Source organism: Fringilla coelebs, assembly GCF_963513975.1.
Source record: "Fringilla coelebs genome assembly, chromosome: 28".
NCBI lineage: Eukaryota > Metazoa > Chordata > Aves > Passeriformes > Fringillidae > Fringilla > Fringilla coelebs.
Genome location: NC_140054.1, coordinates 2580333 through 2598459, shown reverse-complemented (window position 1 = coordinate 2598459; position 18127 = coordinate 2580333). Strand labels below are relative to the sequence as shown.

Genomic DNA, 18127 nt, shown 5'->3' with positions numbered 1-18127 from the left:
ATGTGGTTCCTTGTAGAGGCAAGTACTGGTGTACTGAATTAATCCCAGTGGCTTCTAGTCAATGTGTGCAGAAGCCCTTTTAGCCAGCAGGAGATCACTGGATTTCAGCCTTTGTCTGGACTGTAGATCCCACAGATTTTCCCTGCAAAGAAAAATGAAACTGCCTGTGAACATCAGGTACAGCAGACTGGTGCAGACTGCCCAGATGTGAACTGAGTCCTCACCTGGACTAGGAATAATCTAATTCCTAAATCCTCATGAATGTTGCAGAGAAGGCTCTGGCTATGGTATAACCTTCACCTCTGTGTTCCTGACCCTATTTGTAAGTTCCTTTTAGTAGAATCAGATTCAATTTTCTTATATTCTTTGCATTAGCCTAACTACATAGTGACAAACAAATGCCTTGTTAAGAGGGACTTAATTTTCTAAGACACTGTGACTTGGCAGCATGGAGCACTTGGGAGGGATGGTGATGCTGATTTTTCTGTAACTGTCTCAGAACAGAGGCTGGAGTCAGTGACCTGCAGCTCCCCTGGCCAGGAACAGCCAGCAAGGACTGGGGCTGGTTTTGTGCCAACTCAGGCTGTGTTTGGGGGTCTCCCCCATCTACCCTGAGATGGCACCAGATCAGCAGGTACCTTTAGGACAGGTGTGTGCTGTGCCCCAGAACCTGCTGCTGCTGCTCCTGCAGAGCCAGAGCTGTGGCTGCACCCAGACCCCTCCAGATCGTGGTCATCAGCCCCACATCAGCCAGGGGGAGTCTGGGCTGAAAGTCTGTCACTGCAGGGAGGACACTGACCCATTTGCTGTGCCCATACAGGCAGGATGTGTTTGCTGCATTCCTTTCATGGCTTTAATTATTGAGGGTTAATTTCCATCAGTGCAGGGGGAGCTGCTGGGCCAGCTCTGCACAGGCTCTGCTGTGCCCTGGGAGCATCTGTTCCTGGGCCAGCTCCAGTGACCACAGGGCAGAAGGTGCCTAGAGCCAGGGTTTGGATACCTCGTGCTCAGGGACTGACCTGGGAGGTTTATTTCACATGGTACCTGCTCCAGTTTCCCTTTGGGTTTGGTTGTTTTTGGGTTTTTTTAGATTCAATTGGAATCAAAGGCGATTCTTTCTCCAGGGTGGTCACTGGAGTCAGGAGTGGTCTGCTTTCCATTCAGCTCCTGGCCAGGTGTTGGCATCCCAGGTGGATGCTGGATCTGTGTATTTCCCCAGGAGCTCTGCAGCAGGAACATGCTGTCTGTGGGAGCTGCTCATCCCGTGAGGAAATTCTGAGGAGTCTGCTGTGGGTGTCACTGGGCAGCTCAGCAGAGGGAAGGGTGTTGGGCTGCCCTGGGGGCAAACAGGCTGTGCTGGGAGTGCTCAGCAGAGGGTTTGGAAAGGGGAGCAGGACCCAGGGGTGTTCTCTGTCTACACCAACTGGAGAGCCAAGGTGTGTTTGCACCTCTTCCAAGGCAGCTGAGGCAGCTCCAGCTCCCCTACTGCTGGGTGCAGAGTCCAGTTCCTCTGGGGTCCCTGTGAAGTGCCAGAGCTGTGGTGAGGAGCAGCCTCATTGCTGCCAGGGTTGGAAATGTCACCAGAGGATCAGGACTCAGTTGTAGTCACAGAAGAGTCTGTGCTGATGCTGAACATCCCTCAGCCCATCCAAAGGTCTCCTGTAAGCAGGTTGGGGAGTTGTCCAGCCTGTGCAGCAGCCTGTTGGGAGCATATCTCATACTCCAGCTGGCTGAATTTGGGATTAAAACCTGTGCCTTAACCTCCCACCACCGGCACGGCCGAGCAGCCCACGAGCTTCACTCCCATGGGAAGCAGCTGAGCAGAGCCGTGCTGGAGAGGGGCTGGGTTTGCCCAGGCACTGGCAGCAGGTGCTGCACCTACAGGCCTGAGCTGCCTGGCAGCTGGCTGTGCTTTGTGTTTGTTTACTTCAAATGTTTTAAGGAAATTTTAAGATGTTGGTAAAATTTTAGCTGAGTGTGGAACTCGCAGCCACTGACATTTCATACTGGTATTTATATGATGTTTCCTTGAATGTATGTAAAGTACTTTTATAACAGGAGGTTGATGGTACATTTCTGTGTTTGTTAATAAAGGGGTGACCTGGCTATTTTATTTTTTCCTCTACTGGCTGAATTTAAGCCTTTTCCTGTCTCTTTTGAGGCAAGAACAGCATCTCTATCCAAGCATTGATTTTTTCTCCTGTCTCTGTCACCAGTTCAGCTACAGTCAGGTCAGGGGTAATGGGAGAGCAAACCTGAACACCTGAGGGACAGTCAGCCTGCAGGCCCAGAGCACCTGAGCTCACCTGGGTGCTGCTGGCTTCCCCTTCAGCTTCAACACGGCCACAGAGGCTTTAAAAAACACCTGATCCACTACTATTTGTTGCCTCCAACAGCCCTTGGGGAGATGTCTGTGCTGGCACTGGTGGGAAGCAGCAGGACCCTTGGAGCCCACAGCACCTCTGTTGCTCTGCTATGAGGGGTGATCTCAGGTGCTGCTGGCTGTGGGGCCTTTGCCTGTTCATGGTCTGTAATGGGAACTGTCCTGTGAACTGGAAAAAATAATAAAGTCTTTATTTTCTATAGTCAGTGCTTCAGCCTGTTCTCTGCCCCTGTGTCAGTCCCTGCCCCTGTGACAGCCCAAGCCGGGCCTGGCAGCACTCAGGGTGCCACAGGTCACCCTGCAGCCACCAAAGCCCCCATGCTCCTGGGGAGCCAGTGGGGCAGGGACCTGCTCCTAGGCCCTGCTGAGGTGCCCAGGGCAGGCACATGGTGCTTCCTGCACAAAACCTTCCTGTTTCTTCTGTTTCCATTTTCTTTTGCACAAGGCAACACCCCTGTCCCACCCTGTGCTGCTGGCCTTGGGCAGGGCTGAGCTGCTCACAGGAGCTGTGAAACAGCATTTCAGCTGCTCCTCCACCGCATCCAGATGCCTTCCCTGGTATGGAAGTGTCCTCCTGGGATGGGCTGCTGGGAGGGATGCGATGGAGGTGAGGGGAAGGAGCCAAAGGTCGGTGCTGTGGGCAGCCAGGGTGTGCCACAGCTGCCAGCTGGGCAACAGCAAAGGGCAGGAGCTGCTCTGGGGCCTGCCTGGGTTTGGGCACTGAGCTGGGTGGAGGCAGCCCCACCTGGGGAGTGGTGGGTGTCTGTGCCCAGGAGCTGGCACACGCTGACCCCACTGCTGACCACACTGACCACACCAACAGCCACCAAAGGCTGAGAAATGCTGTGGCCCTGGGAGCCCTGCCCAGGCTGTGGAGGTGGGAATGGCAGCCACGGGAGCATGAGGTGTCCAAGCCCTGAGCCACCCTGCAGCCACTCCTCCCTCCCTGAACACAGCGATAACAGGTGAGCTTTGACCTTAACACCAAAACTAACACAAGGAGGAAAATCCTGGCTGGAAACAGAAAGGTCAGATAGCCACAACCATGGAGGAGACAAGTCCTCCTTGCCCCACCACCCATATCCCAGCACAGCAATGGCAGCAGCAAGCACAGGACAGGCACAGAGAAAATAAACCAGTGCTCTTGTTTTCATTTTTCCTTTTTTTGAAAAAGCTACAAATAAATAACAAAAGTTGACAGAGCAGCGCAGCCATATGCTGCAATGTGCTGGACTCACCACACTCTGGCTTTCCCTGAGGGTACAGCCATGGGAGCCATGCTGAGTGCCATGGGACTCACTGGGTGTTTGCACATCACCCCTGGTTTCTGCCAGCTCCCTCCAGCTGTCCAAAACAACAGCCTGGGGAGCACAACCAGGGGCACATCAACATATCCACCTCCCCTCTCATGTCCCTTTAGAGGAGCTGCCCTCAGACAGCAGACTCCACAGCAGCAGCCCCATTCAGGAAGTGCTGGGACAAGGAGAAGTGGGTCCGGGCCAACGACTGCATCCGCCTGTTCACCAGGTCTGCTTCCAAAAACGAGCGAAACGCCACCTCATCACCCCCTCCATTGGCATCCACCTCGTCGTATCTGCCTTCCTGCCGCACCAGCACGTTGGGGTGCAGCCACTTGTAGTAGGTGACCCTCAGCCCCAGCCCCAGCAGGTAGCAGGGCAGGGCTGCAGAGAGCACTGGGATGAGGTATGAGTGCTCCTCCCCGGGAGCCCGGCCCCAGAGCCAGGCGAGGCCCAGCAGGGTGCTGTCCACCAGGATGAAGCCGTGGTAGATGATGCTGCGGTGCAGCGTCCTCCCCTGCGCCACGTTGAACCAGCTGAAGTAGAGGATCACGGCCACCACGGCCCGGTACAGCTGCTCGGGGCCGGGTGACTCCATGAAGTCCGTGCCCTGCAGGCTGACCCAGATGAACATGGCCACCCACACCAGCGGGAAGTGGACAGCCAGGCCGTAGGGCCAGAGCAGGGCGAAGAGAGCGAGCACCAGGATGCGGGGGCAGATGAGGAAGAGGTTCCAGAGGAAGTAGATGACGGAGGAGCCCAGGCTCAGCTCGTACTTGTCCTGCAGGAAGGAGCGCAGGGACTGGTGGTAGTCCAGCAGAGCCCAGGACACACACAGGAACGCCGTGCCCATCCCCAGGCCTGCAAACACACAGGTGAAAATGCTGAGGGGGGGATCAAGGGGTGGCCCAGCCCGGCTCAAACCTCTCCTTGCCCACCACTGCTAAAATGAGTTTTTCCCCAGCTCACAAAGCAGCTGCTGTCAAGGACCTGCATCTCTCCCCTGGCCTTCTGCCCTCCCTGAGGATAAGGAGGCTGGTGCCTGGCCTTGCTCAGAAGAAGGGGAAGAAGTGCTGGGATTGAACAGCTCTGCAGAGCCCATCTCCCAGGCATGGAAGCCCTCAGCCCACACAGGCAGGGGAGTGCTGGCTCCCACATTGTTGGGCTCCCCATTTCCCTGCAGTGCTTCCCAGCCCAGGAAGGGCACCACAGCCCCTGCTCAGTGTGTGCTTCACCCATACCAACATCAGCACCTCCCTACTCCCTAGAAGCTGCCTGATTTCTCACCTGACCCTCATCCTCTCCTGGGGCACATAAAAGAATGACTACAGTGGGCCCACAGCTTCAACTCCCCCACCCCAAGCCCAGCATGGTCCATTTGGGCATGTGAGTGCAGGACAGGGGTTCACCCTATACAGTGACATGTCAAAGGAAGGAGTGACATGGGAGCAGAATGACACTGCAAGTGTCTTGATGGGTCCTCCAGCCCTGGACAGCCCCTCTGATCTCCCCCTCCCAAGCCTGCACCCCCACAGCCCCCTCCCTTGGCCCCAGTCCCCTCACCCTGGGAGAGCTCAGCCTTGTTTGTGCGCAGGATAATGTAGAGGAGCAGGGTGAGCTGCGGGGTGTTCTCCAGGAAGGTCTCGAAGAGACGCAGCATGCTGATGTCGTGGGAGATGAAGGCCATGTGTCTCTGCTCATCCTCCTCCTCTGCCTTCGCCCAGCACACCCTCCAGCCCACCTTCAGAGCATACAGGCACCTGTGTGGGGACCAGCTGGTGGTGAGGGGCTACACAAGGCACACACCTTGGTCCCCACGCTGTCCTGACAGCTCAACAAACTCCTGACAGAACAAACCCCACTGATTCGTGTCCAAACCCCTCCTTCCCCCTGCCCAAACCACACAGGATGCCACACAATCCAAGTGTAAAAAACTGAGCACCGACCTCAGCGGACCTGCCTGGATTACTCCCTTCCCCCGGCTCGGCCTCGCTGCTCCCCTCATCTGCCGGGGGCCGTGACGAGGTTTCGGGGCGCTGCTCCGTTTATCTGGAGGGCACCGGCACCAGCCCCGGGAGACAGAGCAGAGCCCGAGGGAAACTCCCCCGCTCCCACCGACACTCCTCACCCGGCTCCAGCCCGGGCGGGGCCGAACCGCTCTGCGCTGGAGCCTCTCGGCCCTCCCGACAGCCGAGGCACCGCTCGCCCCATCCCCGGGGGCCGGGAGGGGCCGAGAGGCACCGGGGGGAGGCCGGGGCGGAGCGGGGCCCGGCGGCGGGCGGGAAACTCGGCGCGGGGCGGCCGTACCTGAAGAAGAAGCCGAGCTGTAGGAGGTGGAGGGCGACGAGCAGCGCCGCGGGCACGGCGGGGCGCAGGGCGGGCGGGTCGGAGCGCAGCCAGAGCCAGCTGCAGGCCTGGGCGGCGGCTGAGGCGGCGGCGAGCAGCGACAGCGACAGCGCGGCCCAGCCGGGGTGGCCGCGCCGCGCGTACTCCGCCGCCACCCAGCCGTCCATGAACAGGTCCAGGGTGGCCGCCGCCGTCCCCGCCGCCGCCAGCGCCAGCTGCAGCGGCCCGAAGCGCGGCGGGGCAGCTCGCGGAGACATCGGGGCCCCGCGGCCCGGCCCGGAACCGGCGGTGGCGGCGCCGGCACGGGCCGGACACAACCCCTGACAGGGCCCGCCCGCCCCGGGCAGCTCCGCCCCGGGGTGTGGGATCGCCCCGGGCTGTGGGACGGCCCCGGACCGGCAGCCCCGGCTCCTGTGACCGCCCCGCGCCGTGTGTCCCGCCGGCAGCCCCACCCCGGGCCGTGTGTCCGCCCCGGCTCCGCTCCCGCCGCCGTCGCAGCCCTGGTCCCAGCCATTTATCCAATTATACAGCTGTTCTCCAGACTGCAAGCACTTCCACTCATCTTCACTTCCAAAAATCCTCAGGGCTTTTCTTCCTAACAGGCACACCTCCTACAAAAAGGAAATTACAGTACTTTTGGCTTCTAGGTATGCTGAATTCCACAGCCAAATATTCAGCTGTTACACACCTACTGCATAATTCAGGCACAGAGGTGCACCACGGGCTGCAGAAGAGCCACTGAACCCAAGCAGGATACAGCAGTAACTCCTGGCAGAGCAGAGCAGAGGCCCTGGGTCACCCTGCCAGCCCCACGGATGAGCCCATAAGGAACTGCATCTTCAAAGCCAGGTCCCTGATGAGTCCTAGGCAAGAGAAACTCTACCCTACCCAGAGCTCACAAGCCTGTGAGCCCTCTGAACTGAGCCTTACCTGCACACACTGCCATTCCAGCAGGCTCTGTGTCCCTGGACATTCAGCAAGCTGCAGTGGAAGGACAGGTCAGCACAGCACTAAACCGCAGAGCAGCTGTTCTGGTGGCAGAAATGGTTCTGGCCCTGTTTGGAACACTGATGCATGTTGTTTTCTTCAGTAGCACAATTATTTAATTTCTCACTGGCCAGACATTCACTTCAGTTTGAACCTTCAAATAGTTAAGAATAGTTAAACTGAAAGTATGAGCTGTGCTTTTAACCCCAGGTTTTGTCAAGCAGTTTTCTTCTTCAAGGCAGAGAAGCCTCTAGAGTCATACATGACACAAGGTGTCCTAAGTTAACATTTTATTGGAAAAGTTCAAAAGCTCTAGTTAACAAGATCAGCTCTAGTACAAATATAGATTTAAGTGCACAAACTAAAAAATAAAAACATCTTCTCATGATTGCTGTACATCAGTGGAAGATTACTCTTGGCTACCCACTTTGTGAAGAAAATGGAATGGAAGCTGAGTTAGGAAAAACAGCTCTAGAAATAAAAGACAAATCATAAAGAGGCTAACAGGCACTCTCTAAGGAGCCAAAACAAAATGAAAGCTCTGAAGCTTTGAGGAGTTCAGTTTTCCTGTCTGTTTATACTTTCAGTCACATGGTCACAGCATAGAATCAGTCCAATTACCAGAATCACACACGTTCTGCTCATCCTTGAATTCCAAGGAGTTGACATTCACCCAGTAACCAGGACTTCCCACAAAGAGCAAAGGTCACCTTCCAGGTAACAGAGCTCAGCAAGGTATCTTGAAATATGGACAAACATTTGCTTGGAACTAAAATCAGGTGGAAGGAACTTTACTCGGCATCTGTTGACTTGTAGTGATCATCATCCACCGTGGAGTAGATGTGTCCCTCGCTGCTGAGGAATTCCACAGCTTGCCTTGAAGAAAAACCCCACAGCTGGTAACTACTCAGCAATTAGTTAGCAAAGGGAGGTAAGTCACCACCTTTCTGATTTACAGAATTCCCATTTACAGACCCCATGCCCACAGTTCCCTCCTGGCAGCTGCCCAGGGAAGCTCTTGGTGTCTCTGTCCCATGGACAATGTAAGTGACACAAGAAGTTTCTCCAAAGCTATGGCAATGTGCTCACTCTGAAGCTCAGGCTCTGCTTTCCTAGGTAGTACCCACCAGATGGGTACTGAACAGGGGTACTGTTCTGTCCCATGCTCCAGAAGGGACAGAACATAAAAAGGTCATGGAAGGTAATTACTAGTTTGGCAAGTCTCAAGAAGATGTCATAGGAGACTGTGAAGTAGAATAGAACAGACTATTTGTAGATTTTTATCAGGGTGCAGAGAGCAAGGTAGACCTTGAGCAGGAGAAATGCTACTGAGGCACTGCAGTACATTGCCACTGAACTGATAAACAGCTCCTTTTGAAAACAAGGAGCAAAGCAACTGGCAACAGCTCATTCAGGGTCTTTCAAAAGCTCTGGCTCCTGTGCTGCTGGGACCACCTGAATTACCCACTCTGATTCACAGCTGAGTGTCTGGGCTTGTCCACTATCCTCTCTGCCTCTGGAAGGACTGCCTGGATTCCCACAGCATCCTTCATTTCTGCACACTTACTTGATCGTTGACATACTCATACTGTGGAGCTGGAGCTTCAAGTCTTGTAGACTCATCCCCTCTGGGACATGGCAGCTTTTGATCAAGTTCAGCACCTGGATGAGCAAGAACCACAGCAGGTGACATCAGAGGAGCCTCTACTGCCACTGCTGTGCTCCCAGAAGAGCTGCTGGCACCCACCTGGCTCTGGTACGCCGTGAGCCCGTTCACTGGCAGGCTGCCACCTCCTCCGTAGCCCCCCATGTCACTTATCCCAGCAGAGGAAAATGACTGTGGCACTCTTGATGCTGACTGGAATTAGGAGAATAAAATTGCTGTGGTTACTCAGGCTGCCCAAGCCTGCAGAGTTAAAGACTCACTGTTATTTCTAAGCCAGTAAGTTAAAAATAGCTTCTTTTGGAAGTGGATTGCAATACAATCTCTCTCCAAGGAAGCCAGGACTCCTGTTACACCTTCAGTGTTGCCCAGCTTTACACTTTCCAGCCCCACAAGGAAGGGATTTTCCCAGTGAAAGGTCCCTCTTTGGGAGGTCACCTGTCACCCAGGAAAGGCCACGATGGAATCAGGGTCTTTGTACATACCATGAGATTTTTTCTGAGGATCATGTGTGCATTGACAATTTCCAGTATGTGTGTAGTGAACTCATTCATATTTTCCAGAGGCATGATCTTAAATGCTACCAAGCTCTTCTTATTCTTTCAGAAGGAAAAAACAAACAAACAAACCAAACACAAAACAAAGAAAACAATTTACAGCACAGCAACACAAATTTGCCTAACAGCCAACCCAGCCATTTCCTGCAGGAGTGTGGGACAGCAGTGGGGAGAGAACAACACCTTCTCTGCTTGCAGCTCATCCAAAACCTTCTGACCTACATCTTGTGCTGGTTTTGGCTGGGGTACAGTAGCATGGGCTGGTTTTTAGTCATTGCTCACCAACCCTTGCACAGAGCCAAGGGATTTCTTGCTTCTCACACAGCTCCACCAGTATTAAACTGGGACGGGACAAGGAGCTGTGAGCCCTATGCCCCACAGGAGAACCCAGACCAGCCAGTGTCATGCTCAGTTATAAAACTGGTGAAAAAGGGAGGAAGAGGCACACCTGCCTGCCCATAGGAAGTGTGGAATGAATTCCTTGTTTTGCTTTACTTATTAAACTGCTTTTATCTGAATCCATGGCTTTTCTCACTTTGACCTTTCTGATTCCCCCCATCCCACTGGGAGCAAGCAAGCAGTGGGGGAGGAATGTGATTCTGAAAGACAATGGAGACAGAGTCACTCCTCTTTCTAACCAGCTGGGAATTAACTGCACCTTGCCTTAATGCACATACACCATTATTTGAAAATTTGCACCACATTTGCTACATGAAGTGCTACAAATCCTACAGGACTCACACACAGGTAACACAACCTTACCTGGAAGGACCGAAGGTGACCAGCTACTTTAACATAAGTTCCTGGTGGTACCACAACATTCTCACCTCCTGCCTCCTAACAGAGAGGGAAAAACAGGTTTGCTGTTTCCTCTTTCCATTTCTCAATTACCACAATAAGCAGCTTAGCAAAGCAGGCTCATCTGAAGCAAGCACAAACAATGTGCATTCCTATGTCACACTAAACTTACAGTAAGGCAGCTGAACTTCCTGCCTGATTACCCTCCCAAAACTGTTCAGCTGAACTCAGCTATGCTAAACAGGCAGACAGTCATGTACACCACCAATGATCTCTGCTACAGCAGCATCTCCCTTTGATTTCAGGGACATGCTATCCCTAAAATACTTTCCAGAAAAGCCACACGTTCTGGATTCAAAAAGCTCTGTGAGAAGTAGGGAACTGGTGTCCATTAATGATCCTTACGGGTTCCTTCCAGTTGAAACACTGTATAATTCTCCACCAACTTTCCCCAAAGCGGGGAGAAAAAGAAGAAGCTTTTCTCCACCCGCTGCTCCCCAAAGCTGCCCAAGAAGCCTGCTCACAGCAAACCCACTGCTTACATCGGTATCAACCCACTGCCGGACGTCCATCGGTGCCGCTGTCATGTCGTCCACCTTGTAGAGGATGTTGGTGGGCGCCTTCTCGGCGTGCCGCACGATGCCCACCAGGGTGACCTGCGGCGGAGCAGGAGGGGTCACTCGGGCCGGCCCCGGGGAAGCCCCGCGGGGCCGCGCCCGCCCCCGCGCCCACCTGCGAGATCTCCACGTCGCAGATGCGGAAGGTCTCGTCCACCTGCTCGGCCGCCAGCAGCTGCGACACGGTGCAGGGCACGATGTTCTGCGAGCGGCTCCGCTGCAAGGGCCGGAGGGGCCGTCAGAGCCGGCCCTGGCCCCGGCCCCGGGCCCGTCCCGCGGCCCCCGCCCGGCCTACCTGCTTCTTCTCCGCCTGGCCGCCGGCGGGCGACCCGAACCCGCCCGGGGACTGCGTGTAGCCGCCCGGGAGCCCCGCGCCGCCCATGTTACCGTACCCGCCATCGAAGTTCCCTACGGGGGGGAGAGAGAGGGACCGTGACGCGGTAGCGGGGACACAGCCCCGTTCCCCAGCGCTGCCGCCATCACGGGAAGAGGCCCCTCTCAGGCCCCGCGGCCCCCGGAGGCGGCGAGCGCGACCCCCGGCCCCGCGCACCGTGCCCGCTCCACATGGCGCCGCTCCGGTCCTGCCGCCGCCCGCCCGCCGGCCTTTCCGCGCCGCCGCCCGCCGCCCAATCCGGGAGCGCCGCTCTGCCAGCCGGCAGCCAATCGCGTCCCTCCGCCTTCCAGCTCCGTCCAATAGGAGGAAGTCGTGGAGAAGCCGCCGCCGCCATTTTGAGAGCGGGCGCAGCCCGGCCTGGCACGGATGAAGGGGCAGGGCCGAAGGGCGGGGCCGAGCACAGGTGAGGGCAGGGCCCAGGTGAGGTTGCTGCTGTCTGCCATACAGCCCATGGGCCGCTCTGCTGGCCGGCAGCCAATCGCGTCCCTTCGCCTTCCGGCTCCGCCCAATAGGAGGAGGTCGCGGAGAAGCCGCCGCCGCCATCTTTAGAGCGGGCGCTGCCGGGCCCGGCAAAGGTGAGTGGGCGGGGCCAAGGGGCGGGCCCGAAGGGCGGGGCCCAGGGGCGGGGCCTAGGAGCGCCCGTGAGGGCCGGGCGCAGGTGAGGGCGGCGGTCTCTGCCATGCCGCCCCCGGGCCGGTTCGTGGTGCTGCTCCTGCTGCCCCTGCTGGCCGCGGCTCTGCCCGGGGCGGCCGGCGGCTCCGGGCGGTTCTGGCACCTCACGGACCTGCACTGGGACCCCGGCTACGAGGCGGCGGCGGCAGCGGGGCGGCCGTGCCCCTCGGGCGGGGGTCGGGCCGGGCCCGCCGGGCCGTGGGGCAGCTACCTGTGCGATGCGCCCTGGAGCCTGCTCCGCTCGGCCGCCCGGGCCATGCGGGACCGCCTGGCCGCGCCGGACTTCGTGCTCTGGACCGGGTGAGAGCGGCCGGGCCCGCCTGAGGGACACCGGGGCTGGGCGGGAGAAGGGCAGTGCAGCCCAGGAGCTCGTGGTGCGTGTGGCAGGGCTCTTTCCGTGGTCCCCGCTTTGGAAAGGAGAGGGCAGAATGCTCCTCGTGTTGCAGAACGGGTTTGGAGGAAAGCACAACCCCAGCGAGGGCGCTCGACACTGGCAAGACGCTCGTGGAGTGAGGTGGCAAAAGGATCACAGCTCCCTGTCCATCCTTTGTGCGTCCTGTCCGGCCATCACAGCTCCCTGTCCATCCTTTGTGCGTCCTGTCCGGCCATCACAGCTCCCTGTCCATCCTTTGTGCATCCTGTCCGGCCGTGTGTGATCCCACAGTGAGTCTGAGTGCCTGGAGTGCCCAGGGGAAGGAGCTGTGGGCTGTGTGTCCGTGTGTCCAGCCCTGCCGCTCAGAGCAGTGGGAACAGCACGGTAAACCAGCTTGCAGCGTTTCTCTGGCTGCAATGAGGCACCTGGAAACCTGTCTCAAGAAGGGACAGTTCTGCTTTAGGAGTCAGAGGGAGCTCCCCAGTGGAGGATGTTCTCCCCTGGTGTGGTTTCCAGGGGTGGGTCCTGTCCTACGGGAGGCCTCAACAGCACTTACATATGGTAAAATCTTTATTTTGCATGGTGATTGTGTATCCTTCTTCTGATAGTGCAGCCTCAGCTTGCTGTTATCTCCAGTTCCAGTCTGCAGGGCTGTTGCTTGTCCCATGTTTTCATTTTCTGTCCCTGCAGATGCCTGTTCCTACTTAAATGCAGTTATTGGTTCTTGTGACTTTATGTTGAGTATTCTTTTTCCCTCAAGGAATTTTCCCCAGTCCTCTGACATGATTTTGAATGTTCTCCTTTCTCTCCAGTGGGCAGCCCAGCATCATCATGTTAATGCAGACACAGACAGGAGCAGCCCTAGACTGCTGCCTTACAGAGGCATTTCCTTGTTTCACGGTGATCACAGCTGTGCAAACAGCTCTGCTGCACTACTGCAGATCAGATGCCCTCAGATTGCAAAGTGCTGACCCTTGCAGTGTTTCCAGGCAGCTTCAGTGCCTGTGACACACCCCAAAGCAGGGTGCACAGGGGTTTTAAGGTGAAGTGAGTCCTGGAATCACAGAATATCCTGAGCTGCAAGGGACCCACAAGGATCATGGCTTCCAACTCCTGGCCCTGCACAGACACCCCAACAATCCCACCCTGTGCATCCCTGAGAGTGTTGCTGAGCACTCCTTGACTCTGGCAAGTTTGGAGTGCAGCTCATTTTCCCTATGAGCAATTTCTAGAAACTCCCTCATTGTCTTGGCCAGTCAACATAGCACTGACTTCTGCACCCAAAAGCTTAAACTTTCTCTTCTAGGAGGCTCAGAGAGGAGTTGGCAAGTTTCTCTGCCTTGCTCATTGCTGTAAGCACAGGCCCTGTTAGTCCCAGACAGTGACTATGCTGCTTCTCTTTTTCTAGAGATGACACTCCCCATGTCCCCAATGAACAGCTTGGAGAAGAAAAGGTTCTGCACATAATAGCAAATCTGACTTCTCTGATAAAAGAGACTTTTCCAGGTAGGATTTGAGGGGATGAGAAAGGGAGAGGGGCATAGAGACTCATGGGAATGGTTAACCCAGGATGGAGACATGACAGAATTGGGACAGGGAAAGGCACAGAAGGGCTGTGGTCACTGGGACTTGTTTGGTGGCTTCAGTTCTGCTGTGCCACACAGCATTGATGCACACTCATGTTTCAGGTTAGCTCACTCAGAAGGGAGGAAAAGTTTCTGTCATTATTAATGAAGGCAGAAAAGGCTGCAGGATCCCCTCAGACATAAGGGGGCAAGGAGCCTTACTGCTGGTGACAGCTCAGTCACTTGGCTGTGGGTGGCTTGTCCCCAGGGTGGCTCAGAGCCACGTGATGCCCTGGGGCAGAGGGTGGCTGGCCTTGGCAAAGCTCCCTTCCCAAGGCTGGGAATGCCTCAGGGAGCTCAGAGGGGGCTCTGCAGCACTGACCCCCCTCCCCTGTCCCCTCTGCAGCCTGACCCCCCTTCCCTGTCCCCTCTGCAGCCCTCACCTCCCCTGTCCCTCTGCAGCCTGACCCCCCTTCCCTGTCCCCTCTGCAGCCCTCACCTCCCCTGTGCCTCTTGGCTCCAGGTACCAAGGTCTATGCAGCCATGGGCAATCATGACTTCCACCCCAAGAATCAGTTTCCTGGGAAGGAGCACAGGATCTACAACCAAACAGCAGAGCTGTGGCGGCCCTGGCTGAGTGATGCCTCCCTTCCTCTCTTCAGAGCAGGTCTGGCACCACTGGCTCGTGTTTAGAGCATGCTGGGGATATGGGGAGGGGTAGGAGAATACCATGAACAATTTTCCTTGCTTCTATGCTCAAAGCAACAGAGGATTTGCAGAGGTAGGGTCCAATTTAATGCTGATTTCTGTCTTGGAGCTCTGCTTGCAAGAGGAGAAATTATTTCATTCTCTAGTCTCTTCTGCCATTATCAAGTTACTGGAAAGAGTGCAGAGGGAGGAAAAATATCTTTAAAGGTAGCAGCTGGTGCTGGGGCTCTCCTGAGCTGCCCAGCTCCTGGTGCTGCCCATTGTACCCATTCAGGTCTCCCTTCACTGGGAGAGGCACAAGAATGGCAGGACACACACAGGGAAGAGTCACTCCAAATCCCCATCCTGGAGTGCTCAGGGCACTGTCCCAGGCAGTGACCCTGCTGTGGCTGTTGCTAAGGAGAACAGAGAGAGGTGGAAACAAAGGGACCTGGGATCACAGCCACCAGTGTGAGCAGATCTCCAGCTCTTCCTGTTGGTTGCATTTTTAAGGAGCTTTCTACAGCGAGAAGCTGCCTGGCCCAGGGATGAGGGGGCGGATGGTTGTCCTCAACACCAACCTCTACTATGACCAGAATGATGAGACAGCTGGTGAGGAGGATCCTGGGGGGCAGTTCCAGTGGCTGGAAGAAACACTGACCAACGCCTCTAGAGCAAATGAAAGGGTATCAAAAAGACTGAATAAACAACCTGGGCTTCTCCCCAGCCTGGAAGCTCTTCCTGCTGTGTTCCCTCTGGGTGCAGCTGGGTGCTGTGGGCTCTGTGCTCAGGGCAGCTCTTGCTTCTCTAGGTCTACATTGTGGGGCACGTCCCTCCTGGCTTCTTTGAGAAGAAACGGGGCAAGCCCTGGTTCCGGAGGGGCTTCAACGAGCGCTACCTGGGAATTGTGCAGAGGCACCACGCGGTGATCGCTGCCCAGTTCTTTGGGCACCATCACACAGACAGCTTTCGCATGTTCTACAGCCCCACAGGTACCTGCTCTGGTCACCCAAGCACTTGTGTGACAGCTCTGATTGCTCTCAGAATCACTGTCCATGAGAGGTTTTAGTGGCTCTTGGCTGAAAGGGGCTAAGAAGCCAGCAAAAGCACCTGACGTGCTTCAGGCAGCAAGAGGCAGCAGTGGTTCTCATCTCTACCCTCAGTCTGTAGCTCCTGCCCTCCTTCCTATTCACCCTCAGATATTGCTGTTTCCCCTCAATGCCTGGCAGCTTCTTGTCTCTTTTCTCTTGAGGGCTTTGGACATTACTGAGGGAGCAGTGCTGAATCTCTGTGTGTGTGGGGTGTGCTCTGGGTGAACATATTGCTGAGTGTGGTTCCCTGGCCACCCTCACTGCAGGAGCCTTTGCCAGCATTGGAGAGCCCATTGCTGGCTGTGCTCAGTCCCCAGTGTTGTTCCACGTGTTACTCTTTGTGTGTGGGGTGGTACAGGGAGCTGGGGACAAAGGTGCTGTCAGCAGTGCAGTCTGCTCCGGGTGCTCACTGTGATGGGGACAGGGTGTGGGACAAGCCATGGTCTCCATCACAGCTCGCTTTGCATTTCTGTGAAGGGACTCCAATCAATGTCATGTTCCTGGCCCCTGGAGTGACTCCCTGGAAAACAACATTACCTGGAGTGAGCAATGGAGCCAACAACCCTGCCATTCGGGTGATGGACTATGATCAGGACACCCTGCAGGTCTTGGTAGGGACCCCTGTGTGCAGCACACTGCAGCTCCAGAACAACTTTAATTCCCCCTCTAGTCAGAACAGGATTTCTCAGTCCACAGAAGCTTGAGTGGCTGTGTGGGAGAGGAGTCTGACCCAGGATATTTCAGCCTTGTGTCTGGCACAAAGATTTAGGTGGAGTTTCAGTGAGTTGAACAAAGCATGGCCCTGGCAGCCAGGGCATCCTGCTGGGATGGGTTCCCCTGGGCAGGGTCAGACCGTTTTTGTGGTGTTCTTCATGTCTTTAATGAGTTTCATTTGACACTTGCTTTACTCCCCAGATAATATGGATCACAGAACTACTCTTTGAGTAATAACAGACTTGTCAGACCTCCTCCAAAACATTTAAACCATCTGAAAAATTATTTGTGTCCTTCTGAATTGAGGTGAATTGTAGGGGCAGCTTCTGTTTCCCATCTCTTGTTTGCCAAGAGGTGGAGGATGGGTGCTTATGCCCTGCTTTGTAGTGGATGAAGCTCTCTATAGTTGTTCTGTTTACAAGTTTATAGCATAGAAGTGAATGCTAAGATATGCTGTGCAAAGCTGGGGAGTCAGTGAAGCAGAGAGAAAAAGGGCAAGTCTGATAACAGAAGCTGTGAAAAACTTGATTCTTCAGTTTGTTCACAGTTGAGAAGATAACTTGCTCAGTAACACTCGTGTAGCCCTTGCTTCTGCTGCTGGACAGTGTTGATAGTAGCTGACTGACGTCTGAACATGCCAGGCTCAAAGCTTCTGACGTTTGGAGGTCAAAGTCAAGCAGAGCAAAGCCATCCCTTCACCCCTTGGGAAACAGGCTCTGTTTGGGGTGGGTGGGTGGGGGGGTCTCACCTGAGGTGTCCCCTGGGTAGGAAGCCACATCAAGGGCAGCTGGGCCCTTGGGGTGGGGGGGGGTAAGGCCAACTCAGTGTCTCACCCAGGGCCAATCTTGTCCTGATGTCTCCCCAGTTCTGTTTTTCTCTCCCTCAGGATATGGTGACTTACTACTTGAACCTTACTCGTGCCAACACGATGGCCTCAGCAGGGCAGGAAGAGTTCCCAGAGTGGGAGGAAGAGTACAGGCTGACAGAAGCCTTCCAGGTCCCTGATGGCTCTGCAGGCTCCATGCAGACAGTGCTGGAGAGGATCTCCAAGGACCCCCACTACTTGCAGCTGTACTATGAGTTTAACTCTGCCAGGTATGACCTGGAGCTGTGCCAGCAGGAATGCCGTGTGGATCACCTGTGTGCCATCAGGGAAGTCGATTTTATAAAGTATGATGAGTGTGTGAAAGCCAACAGCTCTGCCTCTGCTGCCAGCAGTGTTTGGCTTTTGGTTTTCTGCGTGCTCTTAGGATTTCTCCATCCTCAACCAGTGCTGTGATGGCCAAGAGCAAGAGAAAAGGAGGAGGATATGAGATCACACTACACTGCATGTGAATCGGTGGTTTTGGCATTGAGAACTTGCTTGGAAAAAAGGACAAAATTGTCAATGTTTACTAAAAGCCCTGTGATTTGAAATTTTCTAGAGAAGCTTGATGTGTGAAGAGCAATGTTTTTGAGAGCCCTTTTGTGCAACAAGGAGGTCTCCCCTGTGCTAGGACTGCTGGGGCAGCCTCACAAGTCAGATGAAGACCAGGCCTCCCTGTGGACATGAACTGGCAAGAGGTGAGGGTAGGGAGCTGCCACATGTTCCAGAGGCTGCTGCCAGCATTCCTTATTTTGGCACACACTTTTGCAAGTCTGCACAGCTGGTGACTCAGGAAGTCTGGCTTTGTTTCACAGCAGCCTGTGGCTGCTGAGCAAAGCAAGGTGGGCTGGGGTGACAGCCAGAGAGGCCAGGGCAGGCTGCAGATCCAGTGACAGGGGATGGTGCCTCAGCCTGCCCAAGGCTCCTCTGTCAGAGGAGCAGGCTGAGCAATGGGAGCAGCAGAGCTGGGCTCTGGAGTACAACTTACAAAGAGGATTATGCCAGAACCAGATAAAACTTGACTGGGACAACAAAACCACTGTTCAAAATCCACTGTGAAGTGTCACCTCTGTACCAAAGTGCAGCACGAGGCAGCAGAGCAGGTGACAAGCAAAGC

General features: G+C 55.4%; 3 protein-coding genes across 4 annotated transcripts; 1 reads left to right on the top strand and 2 right to left on the bottom strand.

The window, feature by feature from the left end:
• Window positions 1–43: 43 nt before the first annotated feature.
• XKR8 (XK related 8) lies at window positions 44–6334 on the bottom strand. 2 transcript variants are annotated; one of them, XR_014616804.1, is made up of 4 exons: window positions 5989–6334; window positions 5245–5441; window positions 3622–4542; window positions 44–142 (listed from the first exon to the last, which is right to left on the bottom strand). XR_014616804.1 is itself a non-coding variant. In XM_084222830.1 (3 exons), the coding sequence occupies exons 1-3, from the start codon at window positions 6282–6284 to the stop codon at window positions 3815–3817; spliced, it is 1221 nt and encodes a 406-aa protein (XP_084078956.1). In that variant the 5' UTR covers window positions 6285–6334; the 3' UTR covers window positions 3568–3814. The 2 variants fall into 2 exon arrangements, 1 of the variants encoding a protein (XP_084078956.1); XM_084222830.1 differs by lacking the exon at window positions 44–142 and having other exon boundaries at window positions 3568–4542.
• Window positions 6335–7295: 961 nt separating this feature from the next.
• Window positions 7296–11278, bottom strand: RPA2 (replication protein A2). Its single transcript, XM_084222591.1, has 9 exons — window positions 11200–11278; window positions 10945–11057; window positions 10765–10866; window positions 10575–10688; window positions 9997–10071; window positions 9163–9276; window positions 8762–8872; window positions 8582–8676; window positions 7296–7890 (listed from the first exon to the last, which is right to left on the bottom strand). The coding sequence occupies exons 1-9, from the start codon at window positions 11213–11215 to the stop codon at window positions 7806–7808; spliced, it is 825 nt and encodes a 274-aa protein (XP_084078717.1). The 5' UTR covers window positions 11216–11278; the 3' UTR covers window positions 7296–7805.
• A 444-nt stretch (window positions 11279–11722) lies between these two features.
• On the top strand, window positions 11723–18053 carry SMPDL3B (sphingomyelin phosphodiesterase acid like 3B; the record flags this gene model as incomplete). The annotated part of the gene is made up of 7 exons (XM_084222721.1): window positions 11723–12015; window positions 13497–13594; window positions 14177–14320; window positions 14854–15026; window positions 15152–15332; window positions 15909–16042; window positions 17032–18053. 7 exons carry the CDS (start codon window positions 11723–11725, stop codon window positions 17422–17424), a joined length of 1416 nt encoding a protein of 471 aa, XP_084078847.1. The 3' UTR covers window positions 17425–18053.
• Between the last annotated feature and the right edge of the window lie 74 nt (window positions 18054–18127).